Here is a 25,042-nt window from a genome sequence, read left to right as displayed (position 1 = left end):
GTAGAAACATAAGAAAGAACACTCCGGTGTTGGAAATCTGAATAAAATGTTTAAGAAATGTCTTTGTCCAAGAATTCTGTATGAGCACACTTATATTTCCAGGAAAAAGAATGAATCCTTTTGAATTCAAATAAACATTAAAATGTAATTCCCCAAACTGGTCACAAGCAAACAAACACCTTGACATCAAGTGTTTTAAGCCCAGACTGAGATTATTTCTCAAAAACAATGGTTATACAGTAATTTGAAATGCAGAATAGGTACCTCTATGAGGGTCACGTCATCATGTTACATCACATACTCCTAACATGACCCTGACAAAAACCAATCATTTTACTCTATGAATAAAATTTTAAAAATGTTGTTTACTTCACTAAAACTATTTACAAGTCTAGGGTCATGTATCCAATACAGCCTTGATCTCACCCTTATTATTCCCACAATAAAAATAAAAAAAGAACTTGTTCACGTGGCTGTTACTAATTTTGAATTAAGGCAATGAACTAGGTCAGCTTTAAGTGTTTACATTTTCTTAATTGCCTTCCCTGAAATGTAAGTTTGAATTGAACAGCCCTCAGCCTAATGAAAAACATAAGTAAAGCTTTATTGACAAGAACTAAATATACATTCTAAATTATTTTTGTCATAATGTCAAAATTTTAATAGACCATAATGAATGGTTTGTTAATTAAAGAAATTGTTTGCTTTATTTGATATTACAAAATAAGACAAATGTAATTTTGTGCTTTTTTAACATTTTAAGTTTGTGAAATACAGTAGAACAAGTCTATACCCAAAGAGTTGGGGAGAAAACAAATAGTGTATTGTGTCCAGGATGCATTCTAACCATTCTGTTATTTACATGGATTGCAAATCCACTTAAATCTTATTATTAAATAGATGTAATTGTGTTTATACTGCTTGTGTTTATCTGTACATATATAGCTTTGTTTTCTTTTGTTTTTTTTCAGATTGTAGAAGTATTATGCCATATTTCTCAGAACCAGACCTTGTATCTAGGTTTACCTACTCTGAGCATCTGAGATATACTTATTACCTCAAACAGGGAAGACCTTCATTTGCTTTTGTTGCCTTCCTTGCTGAAGAGCTAAAATCAGGGGCAGCAACTGTACCCTATAAGAGGTATACAAAATAATACAGAAGTACATGACCCATGCAAACATGGTTCTTTAAAATAATAGTAGTTTTCACAGTTAATTTTCTGAACTAAGAGGTTCATAAGATAAGCACATCCCAGCCACTTGTATCCAAAACTAATATTGAAAAAAGTCTCAAATGAGAAAGTATTTTGGTCTGTTTTATATCTACAGTGCTTTGAATTAATTTGAGAAGTTTTCTTATGGTATCTAGCTGGTCCAAAATAAAAATGATTCCAATATGGCTGATATGATGGTTGTCTTGAAAATCTTATTATTGTTACTTGTCTTGAATAGATGGTGATATGGACGTGCTGTATTGACACAAAATATTTAAATGATTTCTTGTTGCTCTTAAATGAAAATGGTTACGATCTGACATCCAATGTGGCCAACACTTTGCCATTATGAAATATCACTTAAAAATATCAGTGGTTTAACACTAAGCAGTTAAAAACAAGAAGAAGTAATCTTATCTTTGATTCCTGGAAATTCTGTATGACCAGTAAATCCATTTGTTGGACTCTTCTTGAGCTTAAAAATGGGAATGTATGAAGAAGAAAAAAAATTATGTCAGAAATCATTATACAAGCCAATGAACTCCTGGGAATTCAGGAATTATCACATGTATGATGGTTGTTTGGGGTTGTTTTTTATGGCAGATTGATGACAGCAGTTGGTACGTCCCTGTGGATGGGAGTCAAGCACCAACATCACCCAGAAATTTCATCGGCATGTGTAGTTTTCCAGGAACTTCTTGGCTATGAAAGCCTTATGCTGAGAACTTACCTACAAGTTGGCGCTGAAATCCAGGCTCACAAAAACAGTGCCATGATGGGGCAATTTGAGAAGAGAAGAGAGCAAATTAAGATGAATGAGAAAGAGACTGGTAATCATAGAACAAGATATGTTAAATAAAATCATATACCATGTAACATATGCTGAACATTGATCAGTCTCATTGGTGAAAAGAAAGAAACATAAACTGCACAAATGAAAGTAGTTAATGTCTTAATCATAGCATAATTTTCTCCATCGAATATTTATCTGATCACATTAACATTATGAAAAACCAGCTACTATCTCTGAATCCAGCCCTCCCACAGTGACAAAAGTCAACTTCCCTTCTATACGTCATGTGGACAAAGAGCAGTAACTCATACAGATTACTTACCCATTCCCCTACTAGATAGCAAGCCAGTTTCAGCTTTGTCCCATGGCTGTAAACATTGCCCCTAAAATACAGTGTAATTTTTGATAATTATTAGGCCACTCCACCAAAAGTTTTCAATTGTTTAGGAAGTCAAAAGGTTGATATACCTAATGTATTTGACATTTGTGTAGTTTTCGGCGAGTTGTTTCATATTTCTACCATTCATTATTGCTCATATGATATTGATCAATGTTGATCTTCTGTGCTGTATTTGTGCTGTTAAACTTCAGTTTATTATGTGATTCTTGTCATCTCAGTGAATCTAATCTGTATTTTTGTTGCATGCATGTTTTTTGTTATATCATCTTTCCAGCAGTTGCAAAGCAAGCACTTCCAAGTCAGAGAAAATATTAATGAGATATGTGTTGCATGTACTAAATGTTCATCATCAAACAGTATCTGTGCATTTTGGGCTGTAGACTTATTGTCTAATGGCTTAAAGGGATAAATGAAAAGCCAGAAGAATGTCACATTCTAAATCATCTGACTAGAACTGTACAATAACCAAATACTTCCGACACCATGGAAGCTGTGGAATGCTATTCTTTTGGAGGCACACATGTTTAATCTCATGCAAGCTCTTTCCTGAAGCTTTTCAGTGAGCAATTTAATGAAACAGGGCAGATTTGACCACATTTTCTGAGCCCACTGAGTATTAGTCCCGTCCAATGCCCATAATTGTTCTTAGTGCCATTGAAACCAGGCAAGTGGGATAATTGCAGTCTGACTTTGTCAGCTACATATACATGCAGGTCATAAACCATGCACTGTATGCCATCGTGGCTGCTGACCAATTGCACCATCTATCTGGCCAACCAGCATACAGGTTTAGTGGACATGACTAGCACTTCGTATTGGCGAACTGCACATTAATCGACAATTGCAACAGTGACAGCAGGCTACACCCAGCCGATCACTCTGTCTGGACTGGCTAAATGCATTGTACTTCCTCACAATTTGTGCCACACATCCCAACTAGCTATCACAGACCAACATTCTCCAGACAGATCACATTTCATGCTGGTTATGGCACTGCTGGTCTGCTAATCTCTGATAAGGTAATGCCAACCCCCACTATGTATGGTGAAAACACAGCATCGCGGCTGTGAACCTTTTAATATCCTTGAACTCCAGAGGAGGACATCCTTATCTAATTTTGCTGCCTTCTGGATACCATCTTCCTTCAGCAATTAATACCACATATGTAGTAAAGACCTCAATAGACACTGATGAAGATGTATATTCATATTTCCAAATTTTGCACAATGCACTAAGGTTGTAGAAATATTCAAGCATCTCACAGATGAGATTTGTGACCCCCATTAATTTGAGGCCCATTTAACTGCAACTTTCTAACTCTAGTTTTTAAGCATCAAACATTACATAAGTTAATATATATATATATGTATGTATGTATGTATGTATGTATGTATGTATATATATATATATATATATATATATATATATATATTAAAAATAACATTGCTTTTAAAGTGTTGGTATAAAGCAATTTGATATACCAATACTATTGGTATATCAGGTTGTGATCTGCCCATGGCGCATTAATATGCATATATTAATATTTAGTTCATGTTTCAAACGGTAGGCCATCACTTATATATTCTCTAAATCTGTGATGAATTCCACTGACTAATCATTAGCAATGTAAAATAACAATTCAAAATTATTAATAATCCATGTCTTCAAACCGAATTAAACATGGGATACATCTTTCAACGTCTGTGCTTTCCCTTTGATCTCTCTCATGCAAAAGTGAGAAAATACAGGGGACGTCTGTGGAAAGAGAGAGAAAAGAAAACTCAACTTGCCACAAATGAACCTGGGACTTTGTAATGGTTAGGTGTACATGTTCTATGGGGTTTTAATATAGTAGTTGCAGCAGGCTGTCAAGACTATATGATACATTTTTTTGGTTAGGAAAAAGACACGGTAATCTATTTCATGCTTTGTTCTTATTTATTTCTTTATTCCTATTAAAGAAACTATTAATAAGGGTCTCCCGCTCCGGTGGCCTAGTGGTTAGAGTGTCTGCCTCGGATGTGGGAGGTCATGGGTTCGATCCTCGGCAGAGTCATACCAAAAACTGGTACTAGCAGCTGCCTTGCTTGGTGCTCAGCATTAAGAGGCTAGTGTTAGGACTGGTTGGCCTGGTGTCACGATAATGTTACTGGGTGGGACATCATGCTACATGTCTGTGGCATGATGCCCCAGCGCTAGACATCACTGTCAACTGCCACATTGCAGACATTGTAGCAATATGACTGAAAAATTGTTAAAGCTATGTTAAAATCCAAATCACATAGCATCACATTAATACGGGTCTAAAATCAGATTATTTTATATTAAAATGTAAGAAGGCTGCTCTACCCTTCACCCAGTCTTTCTCTCTCCCTGAGTTAGTTGGCAAGGCAGCTGACTAGTTGAACAGTAAACATAGAGATGGGCTATGAATAAATGCCCTCTTGGTAAGTCCCCAACCTCACCACCATATCTCTGTCTCTTCATAGAAGGAAGCAGGTGAAAATCCATGAACCCATCAATGATGGCAAATATGGTCACACAAACCAACAGAAAGGGAAAAGATAGAAGTGGATGATATTAAACAACTGTATGTTTTTTAGTATTGTTAATTAAATCATAATAATGACTTAGACCACTTGCAGAGTTTTGAAAAAATAACATGTACAAAGTTTATTCTTGGATCGTGTAGGGCTCCAACACTGTCGCAAAGTGCAATTTTTTTCCCTAATTGGTGGTAAGTTATACCATCTGGTGACTTTTTTTGTTATTGGTGATATTGTAGGCTGTTTAAACTTGTATATACAACCATTGGTTTGGAGAGGAGAAATTCAGAGGCCTCATGAAAGGAAGCTGCAAACTTGACATAAAATGCCATGAAATGTATCTGTTGTTACATAAACAAATTGTTTGTCCATATTGACAAACCATCTTAAAAGTGCATTGTTTTATTATAACCCACTTATGTTAACATCTAGCACAAGTACTGTATGTTGTGATATCCGCATTTTTTATTGTTGACATTTCTGGTAGCCGAGATCAACCAGACGAGGCAGTAACTCGTAATCCATCTTTTGTCGGTTTTTTGGCCATCTACTAGTAATTAATATATTTACATAGACTGACATTTGTATGTGGATGGTATGTAAAATTCCTCTTCTTTTCACTCAGAATTAACTCCTTCAGAACACTCACATTTTCTGTAGTAATCCCTGTCATCAGACCAGAACACCTCTATTGTCCGTTGACCATTTGTTAAATTTCTGATGCATGTGGGGAAGGCAGCATCACTCTGCTACCACAAATGTAAAATAATTTTTAAAAAATCTTGTTGGTATATTCAATAGGCAGGAAGGAACAGTGACCACAATCAACCAAATGACAGCCAGTTCCTTTTTTTTAAAATGTACCCAGATAAAATAGTTCGCTGAAATTTCAAAGAAAACGTTACCTTTGAAGCACTGATTGTGACGAAAACATACTACTAAGCAAATGGAAAAAGTCACTCTCAATCATGCAGTACAGTTATTTGACGTTGCCACCACACACAAAAATGGGCATTTGTTTGGTTCTCCAGAGTTGTCCTTTAGTGGTGACTTCAATAATGCATGCACCTTTCATCAAACAAAGATGACTTCAATCTCCAACAAAAACAAAGAACCTCTCTACAACTGAAGTCAGTACCAGACTTAAATAAAAGCAATGGAATCTTTTGGATTGTTTCATTTTTCAACGTGACTGGAACACATTTGCTGTGCTGTGAAAGTTTCATTGTTGCAGGGAAAAAGTTTATGCTTACAAACGCTACCAACGGTGGCTAAAAACGCAAACTAACTTTTACCGACTTGGAACGTGCTGAAAAGTAAATGTCCTTCATCACTTGTTATGATTGTACTATGTTTTTCCACTGAATTCAGACCCATATGACCTGTGACAAAATTATTGATTATTTTAAATTTGTGTGTGAGCATATTTTTGATGGAATAACTTGCATTGTGGATTCAATGTATCTAATGAGATTTGCAGGTGAGTACACATTGTTGATACTCTATTCATCCTATACATTAGACATGTATATATAAACAGTATACATGTATATGTACCAATCTTTGGTTCTCTAAATAAAGTAAAATAACATATATGCCTTCTCTGTTTTCACTACAGGTGTATTTCTCATTTAATATGCGTCTATTTAAGATGATAACTGCGCCAATGAAGCACGTATTTTACTGCCTGCATTTATTACCTCCCCCTTACAAATGTTTTTGGGTACATGCATCATTTTGTTCAGCTAAGTGACCTGGTTGCTTATAACATGACTGATTTTTTTACATGCCCTAACAAATATGCTGATATCTTTTGACACATGCTAATATACATCCTGTTATATTTTGACATGCTAATGTACATAGTTATATTTAGACACGCCCTAACAAATATGCTGATATCTTTTGACACATGCTAATGTACATAGTCATATTTAGACATGCCCTAACAAATATGCTGATATCTTTTGACACTTCATAGTAAAGGTATGATATGTGTACTGATAACTCTGATGTACAGACCCACAAATGGGGCTATTTTACCAACAAATCATGAAGAAAATGGACAATTAATGAAGTAATGAATGCAAATGCAATAGAAATTATTTAAGTAAACATTTTTAGTGTCACGATCCTTCTGATAGGTACCTTGTACACATGCACCACTTTACATAAGTATGCAAATTTACATTATATATATTTATGTACCACTCAGTCTCTTTAAATATTTGGCTATCAAATTTCATTGTTTGGTTGAAAAATATATTTGTGTTAATTTCATGAATTTGTAATTTAGAAAAGAAAAAGATAAAATATTGAGCTATGATATATATTTTTCATTCATTCACATGCATTTCCAAGGAAACAGAATTAATTCATACTGCAGTAATTTACTTGATCAAGTAACTTATTAAAATTGCTAACACTTTGCACAAATGGAGAGAATTGATTCAAAGAAGTTGCCTTTTGCATGTCTAATGAAACAAGGATGTTTAGTACAACTGTTGTAATTAGGATTGCAATTAGGATTAAAGTGTTGTTATAGACCACTATCAAAACATCTAACTCTTGAGAGGTACTAAAAGCCAATTACAGCAAAACAGGCTTGGTCAAAGAGTGGGAAACTTTAACTAAGATCTCTTAATTTGAACCTGCCTGATCCGAAAGAGTCCTCTGTTTGTTGTCCATATTCTTATTCCGTCGTATATGACTTCATGCCCCTTAGTGAGTGTGAACAAAAGGTGGTAGCACTTTTTTGATCTTTGAAAGCACAATGCCATTGTCTAATTTAAAGGAAAATGGCATCATACCTCTATGCTAGCCACCTGCATGAAACCTGCACATAAAGGGTTTTAAAATGCCAACAAAGTACCCTTTGATGGGACTCGTATTTTCAAGCCAATAATCCCATGAGCATGCAGTATATATGGGTAAGACCAAGTGATAAATAAGCCCGTGTCCTGTGTTTGTCAAAGACATTGAATCAGTAATAGCTAAGGTTACTCTTGCTCTGTAAGTCCCTAAGTTTTACTAATGGTTGGTACAGTACCATCATTTTATGTATTGATCCATGCAATCAGAACTACAGGCCTCAAATTCATACATTGGTGGCCCTGTTGCACCTAAAATTGTGCTAAATGAGCAGAAACTTGATTATAGAATACATATTTATTTTGTATTCAGTTAAAATTGATGAAGAAATTCCATAAAACTAGCACAAAGTGTCAAAGTGCCAGAATCTGACAACTCTGCTAAAATGTTAAAGTCCCCACCAAAGTCATAAAATGGTAACAGCTGTCTCACTAGGTACTCAGTATTAATAAGTTAATGCTAGGACTGGTCAGCCTGGTGCCAGGATAATATGACTGGGTGGGACATTATGCTACATGTCTGTGGCATGATGCCCCAATGCTAGACATCACTATATACTGCCACATTGCAGACATCGTAGCAAAATGACAGAAAAATTTTGAAAAATACAAATCACACACACAGACACAAAGTCCCCACCAGTAGTATGACTTGGAAATTATAGAGTTACAGTAACCTCATAGAGTAAAAGTGCTTGGAAAAAAAATGGTATATGGAAGAAAGGAGTGAATTTTGAATATTTTTTTGATTCAACAGTCCATTGGTCTACAAAGTCTCCTACTACATGGCCTGGTTCAACAATATGTATTTTACAAGGCCTAGTTCGATAATGTAATCCACAAGGCCTTGTTTAACCATATTTATTTTACTAGGCATTGGCCTCGGATGCGGGAGGTCATAGGTTTGAACCTCAGGTGAGTCATACCAAAGACTTATAAAAATGGTACTAACAGCTGCCTCACTGGGCACTCAGCACCAAGAGGTTAGTGATAGGACTGGTCAGCCTGGTGTCAGGATAATGTGACTGGGTGGGACATTATGCTACATGTCTGCTTCATGATGCCCCAGTGCTAGACATCACTATAAACTGCCACACTGCAGACATCGTAGCGATATGACTGAAAAGCTGTTAATGCTACGTTAAAAATCCAAATGTCTCTTTCTCACACACACATGGACACACACACATACAGAGCCTAGTTTAGCAATATGTATTCCAGATTTTTTATTTAAGAATGGTATACCTAATTCAGAAATATTGTGGACTCAGTATAGTATAAACAGCATTCTTTTTAAGTGCTTGAAAATTACATTCTTGGGGTCCTTAAAAGTCCCTGAATTTCCTGATGAAGTATCTATACGAAAGGACTACATGTGATTGAAAAACAAATTTGCACATGTGCAAATCTTTTGCATGTTAACTTCAGGCACTATGATGGGGCAGTCATTTTCCATGAATGTATTTCTCGTTTATATGGTAAGAATTGTTTCATACTTTGAATTATCATCTTTTCAGTGGAGTTGTTATTGAAGTGTGTCCAGAATCACAAAAAGTATGGACCCACTGTGCTTCAGGTGCTAGAAGCAGCCATTTTAGCCAGTTTAGTCAGGGAAGGAATAACACAGTGAGTTACTGCAACAGTTTCTAATAAAGGAAGATATACAGTTTGTTAAAGTGTAACATAATCAGTATTCTGACAAGAAGCCCCCATCTGGCTTAAAAACCATCTAGTTTTATATCAGAGAGCCATGTGGATTCAGGTTAAAGCTGTAATTTCTCCATTAGATTTATTCCCCCATCACTTTAAGATTGGGAAAGGCTTTAAGTTTTTTCTGAATAAAGTAAAGCTACTTTTATCATTGTGTAAGATACTGCTTCTGTAAACGTGAAGTGTCATGGTAATTATTGTATGGGAAATCACTACTGTTGTTTTTATTTCTCATCTGCATTGACAGATAGTGACACACACATATCACAGCGTTTGTTTCTTTTATCATGATTGCAGGAGTGGTTTTGAAGCTGCACAGCGATGGACTGTGGCCTTGTTGTTCAGCCAGCTGTTAGGTCTGCCCTACAGCACCGTATTCCTAGAGTCATGTGCCCAGGCCAACAGATGGCTGCCCTTCATCTGGTTCTCACAGATACACCAGTACCCCAAGGAGCAGGTAGTAATTTCTCCAAAGGAAATGTCATCCAATCATTAAATGTTAGGAGTACATCCACCAGCAAGTTCAGCCCTTTCACTGTTTCTATTCCTTGTTTTAAAAATGTGCTTAAAAAGGTCATATGCTTGCCCAGGCCAAATTCAGACTTGAGTGATCTCCCCTTCAATATCAGTTACTACTTCTGCTCATGCCTGGTGACTAAGCTCTTTATGAGGCCTTACAAATACCAATCCACTTCTTTGCCTTTTCATCAGTTGAGCAGTTCCTTGGAAGTATCTAAATTCAGGAAAGTATACTGTTGTCTTTTTTGCTGCCAGATTTTGCCCCTTCTTTGCTATGGATAAATACTTTGTACTTCATTTGTATAACCTCATCATAGATAACCTAATTGATGCCACATTATTTGCCAGCCCCATGGTCTATATACGCTTCCAGCCCACTTTGGTACTTGATCCTTTTGTAAGTTGTTAAAGTAAATTTCAGGCAAATTATAATTTATTTCCATGTGATAGGATCATTGTGTATTTTTTGTGGACATTTATCTTAATTCACAGATTCCACATGTTCAGTGTGAACCTTGGTTAATTTCACCTGTATATCCCATTGTCATGCCTACCAGTATCAAGAACTAAGTGTCTCAGATGTAAGCATTTCACTCAGCTGGAATGATCACCCTTGTATTAATTATAAGTAATGTAATTTGAACTGTTCATGTGCCATATGCTAACACTTGTCCAGGGAAAGTGAGCCACCAGCCAAGCTATTGAACTTGCCGAGTGAGAAAGTTGAGAAATGCACACATCAGGATGTAGGTGCCAACTGTATTGATGCCAGTGCCACATCTGTTTCCACATTTCAGATGACTGAATCTGTACAAATTAAGAACCTCCTATTCCAAAATTTCTGCTGACCTTTGCCCTCACAGACTTCTCACACAGCTACAGCTTGCCATTGCTACTGCTGCCATAACGTGTCATCACAGTACAAGTTATCGAGTTAATACCAACACAATATGGTGGATCCAACTGAAATATTCATCATCATTCCTTCATGGTCATGGTCAGATTCTGACATTTTCACTTGATAGCACTACTGGACTTTGGTAACAGATACCAGGTAGCCATGGACCACTTCTATTCCAGTTCTGGCATAGCATTAGCTAGTGCCTTTAACTAACTGGATTGGGTACATTGATCTAATTTTCCAGAATATGCTCCCCACAGTTCCAGAAGCAGAGCATTCTATCACAGCATGTATTCCAGTACTGACATGGTAGTGTAGCTCACCTGAATCAGTCCTGGATATTCCATCATGATTTACATACCTTAGTACTTGCTATGGTGTTCATTTCTTTGATAGTTGGGACCAGACATATAAACCCAAAGTCAGCAGGCTCCAGACCATGACTACAACTCTGGAACAGCCTCAACCTATGCCATTTACTACAGGGACTCAATTCAGTGATCTGTCTTTCTGGCATACCCACACCCAGTTCTGAAATAGACGGGATCTGGAGTCTGGATACACCAGATCCAGCCATGTACTTCTCATGGATACCCAGCATAACTGGCACCAGATATTTGGTGTCTAGTATTGGATTGATTATGGACTGCCACCAAACAGGTCCAGCACCTGTCCCATCTCTGTAGCAACTCCCCATTCAGAGATATCTTTATCCGCTTTCACAGCTTAGTCATTGCTATCTTTGCAGGAGGTTTCCTTGCCACTCACAATTATGAGTTTGATGATAAATTCTCATTAGCACCATCCTATCTTCCTTCCTTCCAGGAATGGACCTTGTCCATGCAAGACCTAGCCTTCCATTCATTGATTGATGTAGTCTTGTATCTACTTGCACCTACTACATTAGTGGCCATTACAGATTCCCATATGCACAGAGCTCATAAAAAAATACATTTTTCATTTCTTACCTTCCAGACCCAAATAAACAGTATCATTTGGCTCCAAGTTTGGTATTGATGACTATATTTCAGCAATCTCAATATAGCCTAGACCCCTTCATTGAGAATCCCACCAACAGGCACATCCAGAAATCTACATTACATTTTGCTCATGTGCTCATTAGGGCTGCTTGTCCCTCATTGCCTGATGCCATCACTGGACACCAAAGAAGTAAACCATGTGCCAGTCCTGTGTCTCAGGCAAAATAACTTTAGGCGAGAACTTTTAATCCAGTTTCTTTTCATAACAACTTTCTTGCTGAAAACCATGCTTTACTTATGCTGCTCTTTGTTTATACCCTTCAGCACTTCACTACAGAATAGTGCCCTGTACATCTTATCAGAAATAAATAGCTTCCTTATGAACAGAATGATCAAGTTCTGTCACAGTACAGCCTTGTTAGGATCTTATGGACTTGACAAACACACCACTTACATTTCCCCTCTGATTTCCAGTGTGAGGGAATCTGAATGACCAACTAATTATAATTACTGTCCTCAAGCACTGAAATATTTGATATGCTGTTTCCTCAACCTCGAAATATCCTTGCATGCCAGACATTCACACATGCAGAATCTCTGCTTTCTCCTTTCTGGTCAGGGTACTACACACACACAATCTTTGCTTTCTCCTTTCCCACCAGAGTCACACATGCATAATCTCTGCTTTCTCCTTTCCTGCCAGGGTGCCACACATGCAGAAGCAGAATCTCTATTTTCTACATACCTACACATGCAGAATATTTGCTTTTTTTCTTGCCTGCCATGGTGCTACACTTGCAAAATCTCTGCTTTCCCCATGCCTGCCAGGGTACCACACATGCAGACTCACTGTTCAAACCAAGAGTTACTGAAGCTACATAAACCTTCTCCCTTTAGTCCAGATTGCTTTCTTCAAGCGAGTAAAATTTATGAATCAATGACATCTTCAACCTACCAACAAAAATTCTTCGGAAGATCATAACTTCTTTGCACTTGATGAAACAACCATGGTTACAGTTTTGTTTACTCAAAGCCAGAGATGTTAAACCTGCTTATCTGGCTCATATCAAATGAGCTCTTAGAAAGAAATCATCTTCATAACAAAGCATTGGACAAAATTACTCTAGCAAGAAGGCACACCACTTTATAATATTGAGGGAATTGGAAAATATTTTTCAGTGGCATAAGCAGAAACACATAGCTCCGTAAAAGCATTTAATACCACAAAACAGCTAGATTTCCCTAATTCATCTTCAAGGAGATGTCAGTGCTAACCATAAACAAGTCCTACTATTCCAAAATCTCAGATATTTTTCACAATTATGGAAAGTAGAACCTAGGCCAAAGCAATGACCTCTGTGACATTCTTATGAAGTTAAACATTTCTAACCAGTCTTGACTGAAGGCTATGGTCATTTGTCTTAAATCCAGTCATCTGTGGGATCTGACATAGCTAAACAAGACACCCTTTGAAGCACTGTCAAGTGCCTTCATGGTTAATCTCTCATAAAAGACTTTCTTCCCAAACACTTGAACTATAGCAAAGAGAACCAAAGAGATATGTGACTTTTCTGTCAACCATAACTATCCACAGTTCTGCTATGTTGAATTGATTTCTCTTATGACAGCTCCAGATTTCATTGCCAGGAACAGTCTCCAGCTGATGAGAAATCAGACTTTGGTCTTTAAACCATTGTCTTCATTTGGATCCCTTGTCCCAGGGATGTCTGGAAGACCCCATCAGGGCTTTGAAGTAGAAGACCCCATCAGGGCTATGAAGTAGAAGACCCCATCTGGGTTATGAGGTAGAATACCCCATCAGGGCTATGAAGTAGAAGGCCCCATCAGGGCTATGAAGTAGAAGACCCCATCTGGGTTATGAGGTAGAATACCCCATCAGGGCTATGAAGTAGAAGACCCCATCTGGGTTATGAGGTAGAATACCCCATCAGGGCTATGAAGTAGAAGACCCCATCAGGGCTATGAAGTAGAAGACTCCATCTGGGTTATGAGGTAGAATACCCCATCAGGGCTATGAAGTAGAAGACCCCATCAGGGCTATGAAGTAGAATACCCCATCAGGGCTATGAAGTAGAAGACCTCATCAGGGTTATGAAGTAGAAGACCCCATCAGGGCTATGAAGTAGAAGACCCCATCAGGGCTATGAGGTAGAATACCCCATCGGGGCTATGAAGTAGAAAACCCCATCAGGGCTATGAAGTAGAAGACCCCATCAGGGCTATGAAGTAGAAGACCCCATCAGGGCCATGAGGTAGAATACCCCATCAGGGCTATGAAGTAGAAAACCCCATCAGGGCTATGAAGTAGAAGACCCCATCAGGGCTATGAAGTAGAAGACCCCATCAGGGCTATGAAGTAGAAGACCCCATCAGGGTTATGAAGTAGAAGACCCCATCAGGGCTATGAAGTAGAAAACCCCATCAGGGCTATGAAGTAGAAGACCCCATCAGGGCTATGAAGTAGAAAACCCCATCAGGGCTATGAAGTAGAAAACCCCATCAGGGCTATGAAGTAGAAGACCCCATCAGGGCTATGAAGTAGAAGACCCCATCAGGGTTATGAAGTGAGGCAGATTGAGCAGAAGTAAGAGATCTAGCTTGTTGTTACTGTTCAAGGGAACTGATGATATTTCCACTCAGGTGGCATTGTCCTGGTTACAGTAAGTCATCTGCTGAGGATACAGGGAACTCACCGATGACCAGATGTATTTCTTGCACACGTAAGCTGATGAATTTAGGGCAGTTGCCACTTTCATAACATTCATGCACATAACTGCTTCCCAACTGATATCATCCAAGCAATTCTGTAGAGGTCCAGGATGACACTCACAACCCTATACTTCGGAGATCTCTCATCTCAGAGGGATAAGTGTGACATGGTGGATCCTGTATCAGCAGCACAACAAGCTTGCCAGGTCACTCAGCAGCTTCGTATTGAACTAGTTACTCTCAGCATCCATGCACAGGACCATGTCACACCCATGTATGCATTCACTCAAGATTCAAAGCTTCCTCAGATGTGTTAGCAGAACAAAGACAGAGACAACTCTAGGGTAAGGGATGTAACTCCCTCTGATTCTTACCTAGTCTTCGAATGTAAAATGATAAGGCAATGTAGTTGAAGAAGCTAATTTTGAAGTAAGTTACAATTCTTCGATAAATTTAATCGATCATAATACAGGCACTTCCTTCCTGGAAAAACGTGCACATCAATTCCATCGTTACCTGTTGATTCAAAAGTTCTGGTGCCTTTCCCAGTATCTAATGAGACACCAGTCAATTTTTTACTTCTGGCTTGGCAAGTAGATGGCTTTTGAGCATTTATATTTCTAAAAGATTCCAAGGATGTGTTGGACATGTTTTAGCTAGAGAGGGCTGGACATGATGTGAATGTACTCAAAGATGTGTTGAACATGTTTTAGCTTGAGAGGGCTGGACATGATCTGAATGTACTCAAGGATGTGTTGGAAATGTTTTAGCTAGAGATGTCTGAACATGATGTGAATGTACTCAAGGATGTGTTGAACATGTTTTAGCTAGAGAGGGCTGGACATGATGTGAATGTACTCAAAGATGTGTTGAACATGTTTTAGTTTGAGAGGGCTGGACATGATGTGAATGTACTCAAGGATGTGTTGGACTTGATTTAGTTAGAGAGGGCTGGACATGATATGAATGTACTCAAGGATGTGTTGGACATGTTTTAGCTAGAGAGGGCTGGACATGATGTGAGTGTACTCAAAGATGTGTTAGACATGTTTAGCTAGAGAGGGCTGGACATGATGTGAATGTACTCAAGGATGTGTTGGACTTTATTTAGTTAGAGAGGGCTGGACATGATATGAATGTACTCAAGGATGTGTTGGACATGTTTTAGCTAGAGAGGGCTGGACATGATGTGAGTGTACTCAAAGATGTGTTAGACATGTTTAGCTAAAGAGGGCTGGACATGATGTGAATGTAGTCAAGGATGTGTTGGACATGTTTTAGCTAGAGATGTCTGGACATGATGTGAATTTACTCAAGGATGTGTTGGACTTGTTTTAGCTAAAGAGGGCTGGACATGATGTGAATGTACTCAAGGATGTGTTGAACTTGTTTTAGCTAGAGAGGGCTGGACATGATATGAATTTACACAAGGATGTGTTGGACATGTTTTAGCTAGAGAGGGCTGGACATGATGTGAATGTGCTCAAGGATGTGTTGAACATGTTTTAGCTAGAGAGGGCTGGACATGATGTGAATGTACTCAAAGATGTGTTGAACATGTTTTAGTTTGAGAGGGCTGGACATTATGTGAATGTAGTCAACGATGTGTTGGACGTGTTTTAGCTAGAGAAGGCTGGACATGATGTGAATGTACTCAAGGATGTGTTGGATGTGTTTTAGCTAGAGAGGGCTGGACATGATGTGAATGTACTCAAAGATGTGTTGAACATGTTTTAGTTTGAGAGGGCTGGACATGATGTGAATGTACTCAAGGATGTGTTGAACATGTTTTAGTTTGAGAGGGCTGGACATTATGTGAATGTAGTCAAGGATGTGTTGGACGTGTTTTAGCTGGAGAGGGCTGGACATGATGTGAATGTACTTAAGGATGTGTTGGATGTGTTTTAGCTAGAGAGGGCTGGACATGATGTGAATGTACTCAAAGATGTGTTGAACATGTTTTAGTTTGAGAGGGCTGGACATGATGTGAATGTACTCAAGGATGTGTTGAACATGTCTTTGCTAGAGAGGGCTGGACGTGATGTGAATGTACTCAAGGATGTGTTGGACATGTTTTAGCTAGAGAGGGCTGGACATGATGTGAATGTACTCAAAGATGTGTTGAACATGTTTTAGTTTGAGAGGGCTGGACATGATGTGAATGTACTCAAAGATGTGTTGAACATGTTTTTGCTAGAGAGGGCTGGACATGATGTGAGTATACTCAAAGATGTGTTGGACATGTTTAGCTAGAGAGGGCTGGACATGATGTGAATGTATTCAAAGATGTGTTGAACTTGTTTTAGCTAGAGAGGGCTGGGCATGATGTGAATGTGCTCAAGGATGTGTTGAACATGTTTTAGCTAGAGAGGGCTGGACATGATGTGAATGTACTCAAAGGTGTGTTGAACATGTTTTAATTTGAGAGGGCTGGACATTATGTGAATGTAGTCAAGGATGTGTTGGACATGTTTTAGCTAGAGATGTCTGGACATGATGTGAATGTACTCAAGGATGTGTTGGACATGTTTTAGCTAGAGAGGGCTGGACATGATGTGAATGTACTCAAAGATGTGTTGAACATGTTTTAGTTTGAGAGGGCTGGACATGAAGTGAATGTAGTCAAGGATGTGTGTTGGACATGTTTTAGCTAGAGAGGGCTGGACATGATGTGAATGTACTCAAGGATGTGTTGGACATGTTTTAGCTAGAGAGGGCTGGACATAATGTGAATGTACTCAAAGATGTGTTGAACTTGTTTTAGCTAGAGAGGGCTGGACATGATGTGAATGTACTGAAGGATGTGTTGGACGTGTTTTACCTAGAGAGGGCTGGACATGATGTGAATGTACTCAAGGATGTGTTGGACGTGTTTTAGCTAGAGAGGGCTGGACATGATGTGAGTGTACTCAAGGATGTGTTGAACATGTTTTTGCTAGAGAGGGCTGGACATGATGTGAATGTACTCAAGGATGTGTTGAACATGTTTTTGCTAGAGAGGGCTGGACATGATGTGAATGTACTCAAGGATATGTTGGACGTGTTTTAGCTAGAGAGGGCTGGACATGATGTGAATGTACTCAAGGATGTGTTGGACGTGTTTTAGCCAGAGAGGGCTGGACATGATGTGAATGTACTCAAAGATGTGTTGAACATGTTTTAGTTTGAGAGGGCTGGACATAATGTGAATGTACTCAAGGATGTGTTGAACATGTTTTTGCTAGAGAGGGCTGGACATGATGTGAATGTACTCAAGGATGTGTTGGATGTGTTTTAGCTAGAGAGGGCTGGACATGATGTGAATGTACTCAAAGATGTGTTGAACATGTTTTAGTTTGAGAGGACTGGACATGATGTGAATGTGCTCAATACTCAAGGATGTGTTGGACATGTTTTAGCTAGAGAGGGCTGGACATGATGTGAATGTACTCAAGGATGTGTTGAACATGTCTTTGCTAGAGAGGGCTGGACGTGATGTGAATGTACTCAAGGATGTGTTGGACGTGTTTTAGCTAGAGAGGGCTGGACATGATGTGAATGTACTCAAAGATGTGTTGAACATGTTTTAGTTTGAGAGGGCTGGACATGATGTGAATGTACTCAAAGATGTGTTGAACATGTTTTTGCTAGAGAGGGCTGGACATGATGTGAGTATACTCAAAGATGTGTTGGACATGTTTAGCTAGAGAGGGCTGGACATGATGTGAATGTATTCAAAGATGTGTTGAACTTGTTTTAGCTAGAGAGGGCTGGACATGATGTGAATGTGCTCAAGGATGTGTTGAACATGTTTTAGCTAGAGAGGGCTGGACATGATGTGAATGTACTCAAAGGTGTGTTGAACATGTTTTAATTTGAGAGGGCTGGACATTATGTGAATGTATTCAAGGATGTGTTGGACATGTTTTAGCTAGAGATGTCTGGACATGATGTGAATGTACTCAAGGATGTGTTGAACATGTTTTAGCTAGAGAGGGCTGGACATGATGTGAATGTACTCAAAGATGTGTTGAACATGTTTTAGTTTGAGAGGGCTGGACATGAAGTGAATGTAGTCAAGGATGTGTGTTGGACATGTTTTAGCTAGAGAGGGCTGGACATGATGTGAATGTACTCAAGGATGTGTTGGACATGTTTTAGCTAGAGAGGGCTGGACATAATGTGAATGTACTCAAAGATGTGTTGAACTTGTTTTAGCTAGAGAGGGCTGGACATGATGTGAATGTACTGAAGGATGTGTTGGACGTGTTTTACCTAGAGAGGGCTGGACATGATGTGAATGTACTCAAGGATGTGTTGGACTTGTTTTAGCTAGAGAGGGCTGGACATGATGTGAGTGTACTCAAGGATGTGTTGAACATGTTTTTGCTAGAGAGGGCTGGACATGATGTGAATGTACTCAAGGATGTGTTGAACATGTTTTTGCTAGTGAGGGCTGGACATGATGTGAATGTACTCAAGGATATGTTGGACGTGTTTTAGCTAGAGAGGGCTGGACATGATGTGAATGTACTCAAGGATGTGTTGGACGTGTTTTAGCCAGAGAGGGCTGGACATGATGTGAATGTACTCAAAGATGTGTTGAACATGTTTTAGTTTGAGAGGGCTGGACATAATGTGAATGTACTCAAGGATGTGTTGAACATGTTTTTGCTAGAGAGGGCTGGACATGATGTGAATGTACTCAAGGATGTGTTGGATGTGTTTTAGCTAGAGAGGGCTGGACATGATGTGAATGTACTCAAAGATGTGTTGAACATGTTTTAGTTTGAGAGGACTGGACATGATGTGAATGTGCTCAATACTCAAGGATGTGTTGGACATGTTTTAGCTAGAGAGGGCTGGACATGATGTGAATTTACTCAAGGATGTGTTGGACGTGTTTTAGCTAGAGAGGGCTGGACATGATGTGAATGTACTCAAGGATGTGTTGGACATGTTTTAGCTAGAGAGGGCTGGACGTGATATGAATGTACTCAAGCATGTGTTGAACATGTTTTAGCTAGAGAGGGCTGGACATGATGTGAATGTACTCAAGGATATGTTGGACGTGTTTTAGCTAGAGAGGGCTGGACATGATGTGAATGTACTCAAGGATGTGTTGGACATGTTTTAGCTAGAGAGGGCTGGACGTGATATGAATGTACTCAAGCATGTGTTGAAGATGTTTTAGCTAGAGAGGGCTGGACATGATGTGAATGTACTCAAGGATATGTTGGACGTGTTTTAGCTAGAGAGGGCTGGACATGATGTGAATGTACTCAAGGATGTGTTGGACTTGTTTTAGCTAGAGAGGGCTGGACATGATGTGAATGTACTCAAGGATGTGTTGGACTTGTTTTAGCTAGAGAGGGCTGGACATGATGTGAATGTACTCAAGGATATGTTGGACGTGTTTTAGCTAGAGAGGGCTGGACATGATGTGAATATAGTCAAGGATGTGTTGGACATGTTTTAGCTAGAGAGGGCTGGACATGATGTGAATGTACTATGATTATGTAATGTCTTATTGAAGAAAAAACAGCACATTTTACTTCACAAATATAGTTCATACTCACCAAAATAATACAAATACATCAGACCTTGTGCTTTGAAAAACACCTTTAAATGTAAAGTGTCTTATAATTGGTCAGTTGTCAAAATTTGCAGCAGTAGAATCCATTATTTTTTGTCAAAAGTTTAGGTGCCACAAAAAAAAATTACATTTTTATCTACTGTAAAACTTTATTTTCATGGGTTGAAATGTCAAGGTTTGGGTATAAAATACATATTCATTTGTACCCATTTTCATTTTCTATAAGTTTACTGTTATACTGACATTCATTTCCATGCATCTGCGAGCAAACAAGTTTAATTGGCACCGCTGTAATTAAGTTGAGCAATCAAGTAATTCATTTCTAACATCAGGTGTAAATGTGGAGATATGAAATAAAATTCCTACTTCTCTTTTAACACATGTCTGAGCTAACATGTTGAATACCACTATTGCAATTTTAATTAATTTCGCAGGTTTTTATATGCTTTTAAAGCTTGCTTTCAAATTATAAAGTTCTCAACAATTAGGGATTAGGCACTTGAACAAAGCCAATGCTTGTAAACCTGACAAGCTTGCCAATATTGCTGCATAGCAACCCTTTTTTGCTGGATGACTTTGACCTTTTGGTACAAATTTGAATCTGTAAAATTTGTGTGAATGGCAGTGTTATTGATTCATGTATTGTGATGACAGCAGTCCTATTAATGCATCTGTTATGATGGATAGTGCAAAATGTATTGTTACAAAGCATGACTTCATAAATGGTATTCAATACCAGAGATTGATCAGTTAACTGGAGGACAATTGAAATATATATTCAGATCAGGTCTAAGTTGGTCTGAAAACATCTACCCTTAAGTCATTTCACAAAGTGGCTTATATGCACACAAGACAAAGTAGCACTACCCTTAAGCCATTTCACACAAAGTGGCTTATCAGCACACGTGACAAAGTAGCACTACCCTTAAGCCATTTCACACAAAGTGGCTTATCTGCATGCATGACAGAGTAACACTACCCTTAAACCAATTCACACAAAGTATTTATCTGCATGCATGACAAAGTAGCACTACCCATAAGCCAATTCACACAGAGTGGCTTATCAGCACGTGACAAAGTAGCACTACCCTTAAGCCAATTCACACAAAGTGACTTATCAGCACACGTGACAAAGTAGCACTACCCTTAAGTCATTTCACAAAGTGGCTTATTAGCACACATGACAAAGTATCACTCCCCTTAAGCCAATTCACACAAAGTGGCTTATCTGCATGCATTACAGAGTATCACTACCCTTAAGCCAATTCACACAAAGTGACTTATCAGCACACATGACAAAGTAGCACTACCCTTAAGTCATTTCACAAAGTGGCTTATTAGCACACATGACAAAGTATCACTACCCTTAAGCCAATTCACACAAAGTGGCTTATCTGCATGCATGACAAAGTAGCACTACCCTTAAGCCAATTCACACAAAGTGGCTTATCTGCACACATGACAAAGTAGCTCTTTGGAGAGATTGGATTCAAATGGATTTTGAGAATGCTTTTCTAATCTGCTGATTATTTGATTAGCGGTTAGTTGTGCACAAATGTATTCATAAATGGGACTATTATGTGCTTTGGGAAATAAAGATGGACACAGTGTGTAAATATGCTAGGTAGATTCATTACAATCTGCCTTTATTACTATACTGTACATCAGGTAGAGTCATTACAATCTACCTTTATTACTATACTGTACATCAGGTAGAGTCATTACAATCTGCCTTTATTACTATACTGTACATCAGGTAGAGTCATTACAATCTGCCTTTATTACTATACTGTACATCAGGTAGACTCATTACAATCTGCCTTTATTACTATACTGTACATCAGGTAGAGTCATTACAATCTGCCTTTATTACTATACTGTACATCAGGAAGAGCCATTACAATCTGCCTTTATTACTACACTGTACATCAGGTAGACTCATTACAATCTGCCTTTATTACTATACTGTGCATCAGGTAGAGTCATTACAATCTGCCTTTATTACTATACTGTGCATCAGGTAGACTCATTACAATCTGCCTTTATTAGTATACTGTACATCAGGTAGACTCATTACAATCTTCATTTTTTTACAATACCATACATCAGACAGAGTCATTACAATCTTCATTTATTTACAATACCATACATCAGACAGAGTCATTACAATCTTACACGAGTTTTCGTGTTCATGAAATTTTGCATTAAATTTGTAATCAATCAGAAAGTTTCATTGTTCCTTTTCATGCATGTACTTATCCCAATTATATTTCACATTCTCTGCGCCCTAGATAGCCATGGCATTAAAACAAAGAAACAGGTGATGCTTTTACATTACAAACCATGGGTGATGGATAAATGTCAGCATTGTTGATATTTCATTGTGACTTTAAATTCAAATAAGGAAACATTCATTATATGCATCTTGTACCTGTATATTCATAATTATGGTATTCATCATAGTGAGGGATTATTTTATTGTGAGGGTCTTCATTATAGTGAGGCATGTACTACATTATAATAAGGGCTACGTTATACAGGGTTCCCATGCTACCGGGAAATGATGAAAAAGTTGGGAGACTGTGAAAAGTCGTTGAATTTTGCAAATATTGATGTAAGTCGGGAAAACCCTGTGAATTTTCCGCCACCGCTTGATGCCCAAAAATATTACATAATTGAGTTTCAACTGATTGTGAGTTGAATTTAATGAGTTCTGACCAGAATATTCGGAGGTTGCAATATATATCATTTGGGTACTTGCCATAAACACATTTGTTGAGTCAATCCAAATGCTTAGTGGATTAGATTTGCCTAGTAGACATTTTTTTCCCGACAGACAGCTCAGTATGAGGCCATCCATTTAGTATGCAAAAATCTGGCAAAGCTTGACCCATCCCCCTCCCTGTACAAATGTTTACTTTTTTTTTACGTGCCCCCACCTGCTTATGTACGCTTGATGCACCCACCCACCCCCAAATTATGTAGAACAGTCTATGTCTAATCCATGCAGAAACAACCAAGGATTAGTAATATTAATGTGTTTAATAAAATAGATAGTCCACCAATGTTGGATGTCTGGCTGCAATAAAGAAAAAAACTGCGTATATTTAAAAGTTTGTCTTTTGTCCACTAAAATTCGAACACCTACTGAGGTTCAGTCGAACAGGTTATGTATTAGACAAATTATTATTGAGGTTTCACCCACCCCGTTTCCTATGCATACATACATTATCAGTAGACCCTCCCCCATTTGCAAGCATATGCATTTGGGTTAAACCCCTCCCCCCATTTTATAGCACGGGATGTACTAAATTATAATAAACACTACATTTTATAGTGAGGGACCATTTTATAGCATGGGATGTACTACATTATATTAAGGACTACAATTATAGTGAGGGACCATTTTATAGCACGGGATGTACTACATTATAATGAATGACAACAGTATAGTGATGGAAATATTTTGAGCTTTAAATTCTAATGTGTATATGTTTGAAAACCTCTTACTTCACCAGTAATGCTACCACCCCCAGGAAGACCACTTATGAGAAGTAAGTGAAATGACCCAAAAACACCTGTGCTATATTGCTTATTAACAGCATTGACTTGATCTTAAGAACTTGATTATCCAAATGTATCATTTTTATTGGAGCTGATTGCATGTGTCCCCAGCACATTTTCAAATGCCATGACTGTTTATCTATCCTTCCATTCTACTGTTCATCTGTCTGTCTGGTGAGGATTTACAGTTATCTTAGTTTCTCATGCTCCTTTGGCTGCATGGTAGTGCAACAGTTTGTGGTTGTCTCTTGGTACTATATATACTCGCTTATAAGTTCAGTTAAACTGCAACAAAGATCCTGACCGCTCCGGTGGCCTAGTGGTTAGAGCATCCACTTCAAATGCGGGAGGTTGTGGGTTCGATCCCCAGTCGGGTCATACCAGAGACTTACAAAAATGGTACTTACAGCTGCCTCACTTGGCGCTTAGCATTAAGAGGTTAGTGTTAGGACTGGCTGGCCTGGTGTCAGGATAATGTGACTGGGTGGGACATCATGCTACTTGTCTGCGGCATGATGTCCCAGTGCTAGGCATCACTATAAACTGCCAAACTGCAGACATCGTAGCAATATGACTGAAAAATTGTTAAAGCTACATTAAAAATCAAAATCACACACACACAAAGATCCTGATCTGCCATAACATAATGGACCTGCAGATTAGGGTCTATGCTGTTTGTTCAAATGAATAAATTGCATGAACATCAAGTGCTGTGTGACAATCATGTGCTGTGCGACAGTTAGCCCAGAAGTGAACATTATGTGCTTTGTGACAAGTAGCCCAGAAGTGAACATTATGTGCTGTTTGTGTCAGACAGAAGAGCATTAAAATACACTGTGGAGATATAATATTATAGTTACTGTATTTTATTGCAGCTGAAGAATGTCCTGCATCTGTTCAAAAGTCCACATCTTCAGGAACATCTTAATTATGTACTGGAGAATGCAGACATCAGGTCAGCAGAGGAGGAAGTGAAGAAGAGGCTGGTAAAACGGGCCACAGATGAGCGCAGAAAAGATGTCAGGACTCTGTTGTATGCCCGGATTGGAGTGGCAACTGAAAAGTTCTCGGGTAATATATACATATATATATTTATTTGTTTCATGAACTTGTCTTATGGATTTTCACATGTTTAGATATTGCATAAGAGATGTAATAATTCTACCGGTAAAAGATTGTTAGTACAAATATATTAGTGTTGTTGTTAGTACAAATACAATAGTGTTGTTAATCCATTA

At 38.4% G+C, this 25,042-nt stretch overlaps 1 protein-coding gene across 2 annotated transcripts in view; it reads left to right on the top strand.

The window, feature by feature from the left end:
- LOC149800574 (spatacsin-like) overlaps positions 1–25,042 on the top strand; it is a 174,567-nt gene that overhangs the window by 63,106 nt on the left and 86,419 nt on the right. For both annotated transcript variants that reach the window (XM_089954521.1, XM_089954520.1), the window contains exons 17-21: positions 972–1,143; positions 1,820–2,046; positions 9,343–9,451; positions 9,833–9,992; positions 24,680–24,875. In XM_089954521.1, the coding sequence (XP_089810647.1) occupies positions 972–1,143; positions 1,820–2,046; positions 9,343–9,451; positions 9,833–9,992; positions 24,680–24,875 (864 nt within the window). The remainder of the gene's footprint in view (positions 1–971; positions 1,144–1,819; positions 2,047–9,342; positions 9,452–9,832; positions 9,993–24,679; positions 24,876–25,042) is intronic.

Source organism: Sinohyriopsis cumingii, chromosome 4 (genome assembly GCF_028554795.1).
Source record: "Sinohyriopsis cumingii isolate HCF-2022 chromosome 4, ASM2855479v2, whole genome shotgun sequence".
NCBI classification, from domain to species: Eukaryota; Metazoa; Mollusca; class Bivalvia; order Unionida; family Unionidae; genus Sinohyriopsis; species Sinohyriopsis cumingii.
Note: the sequence above shows the minus strand (reverse complement) of the source record. Positions and strands in the feature narration are given on the sequence as shown.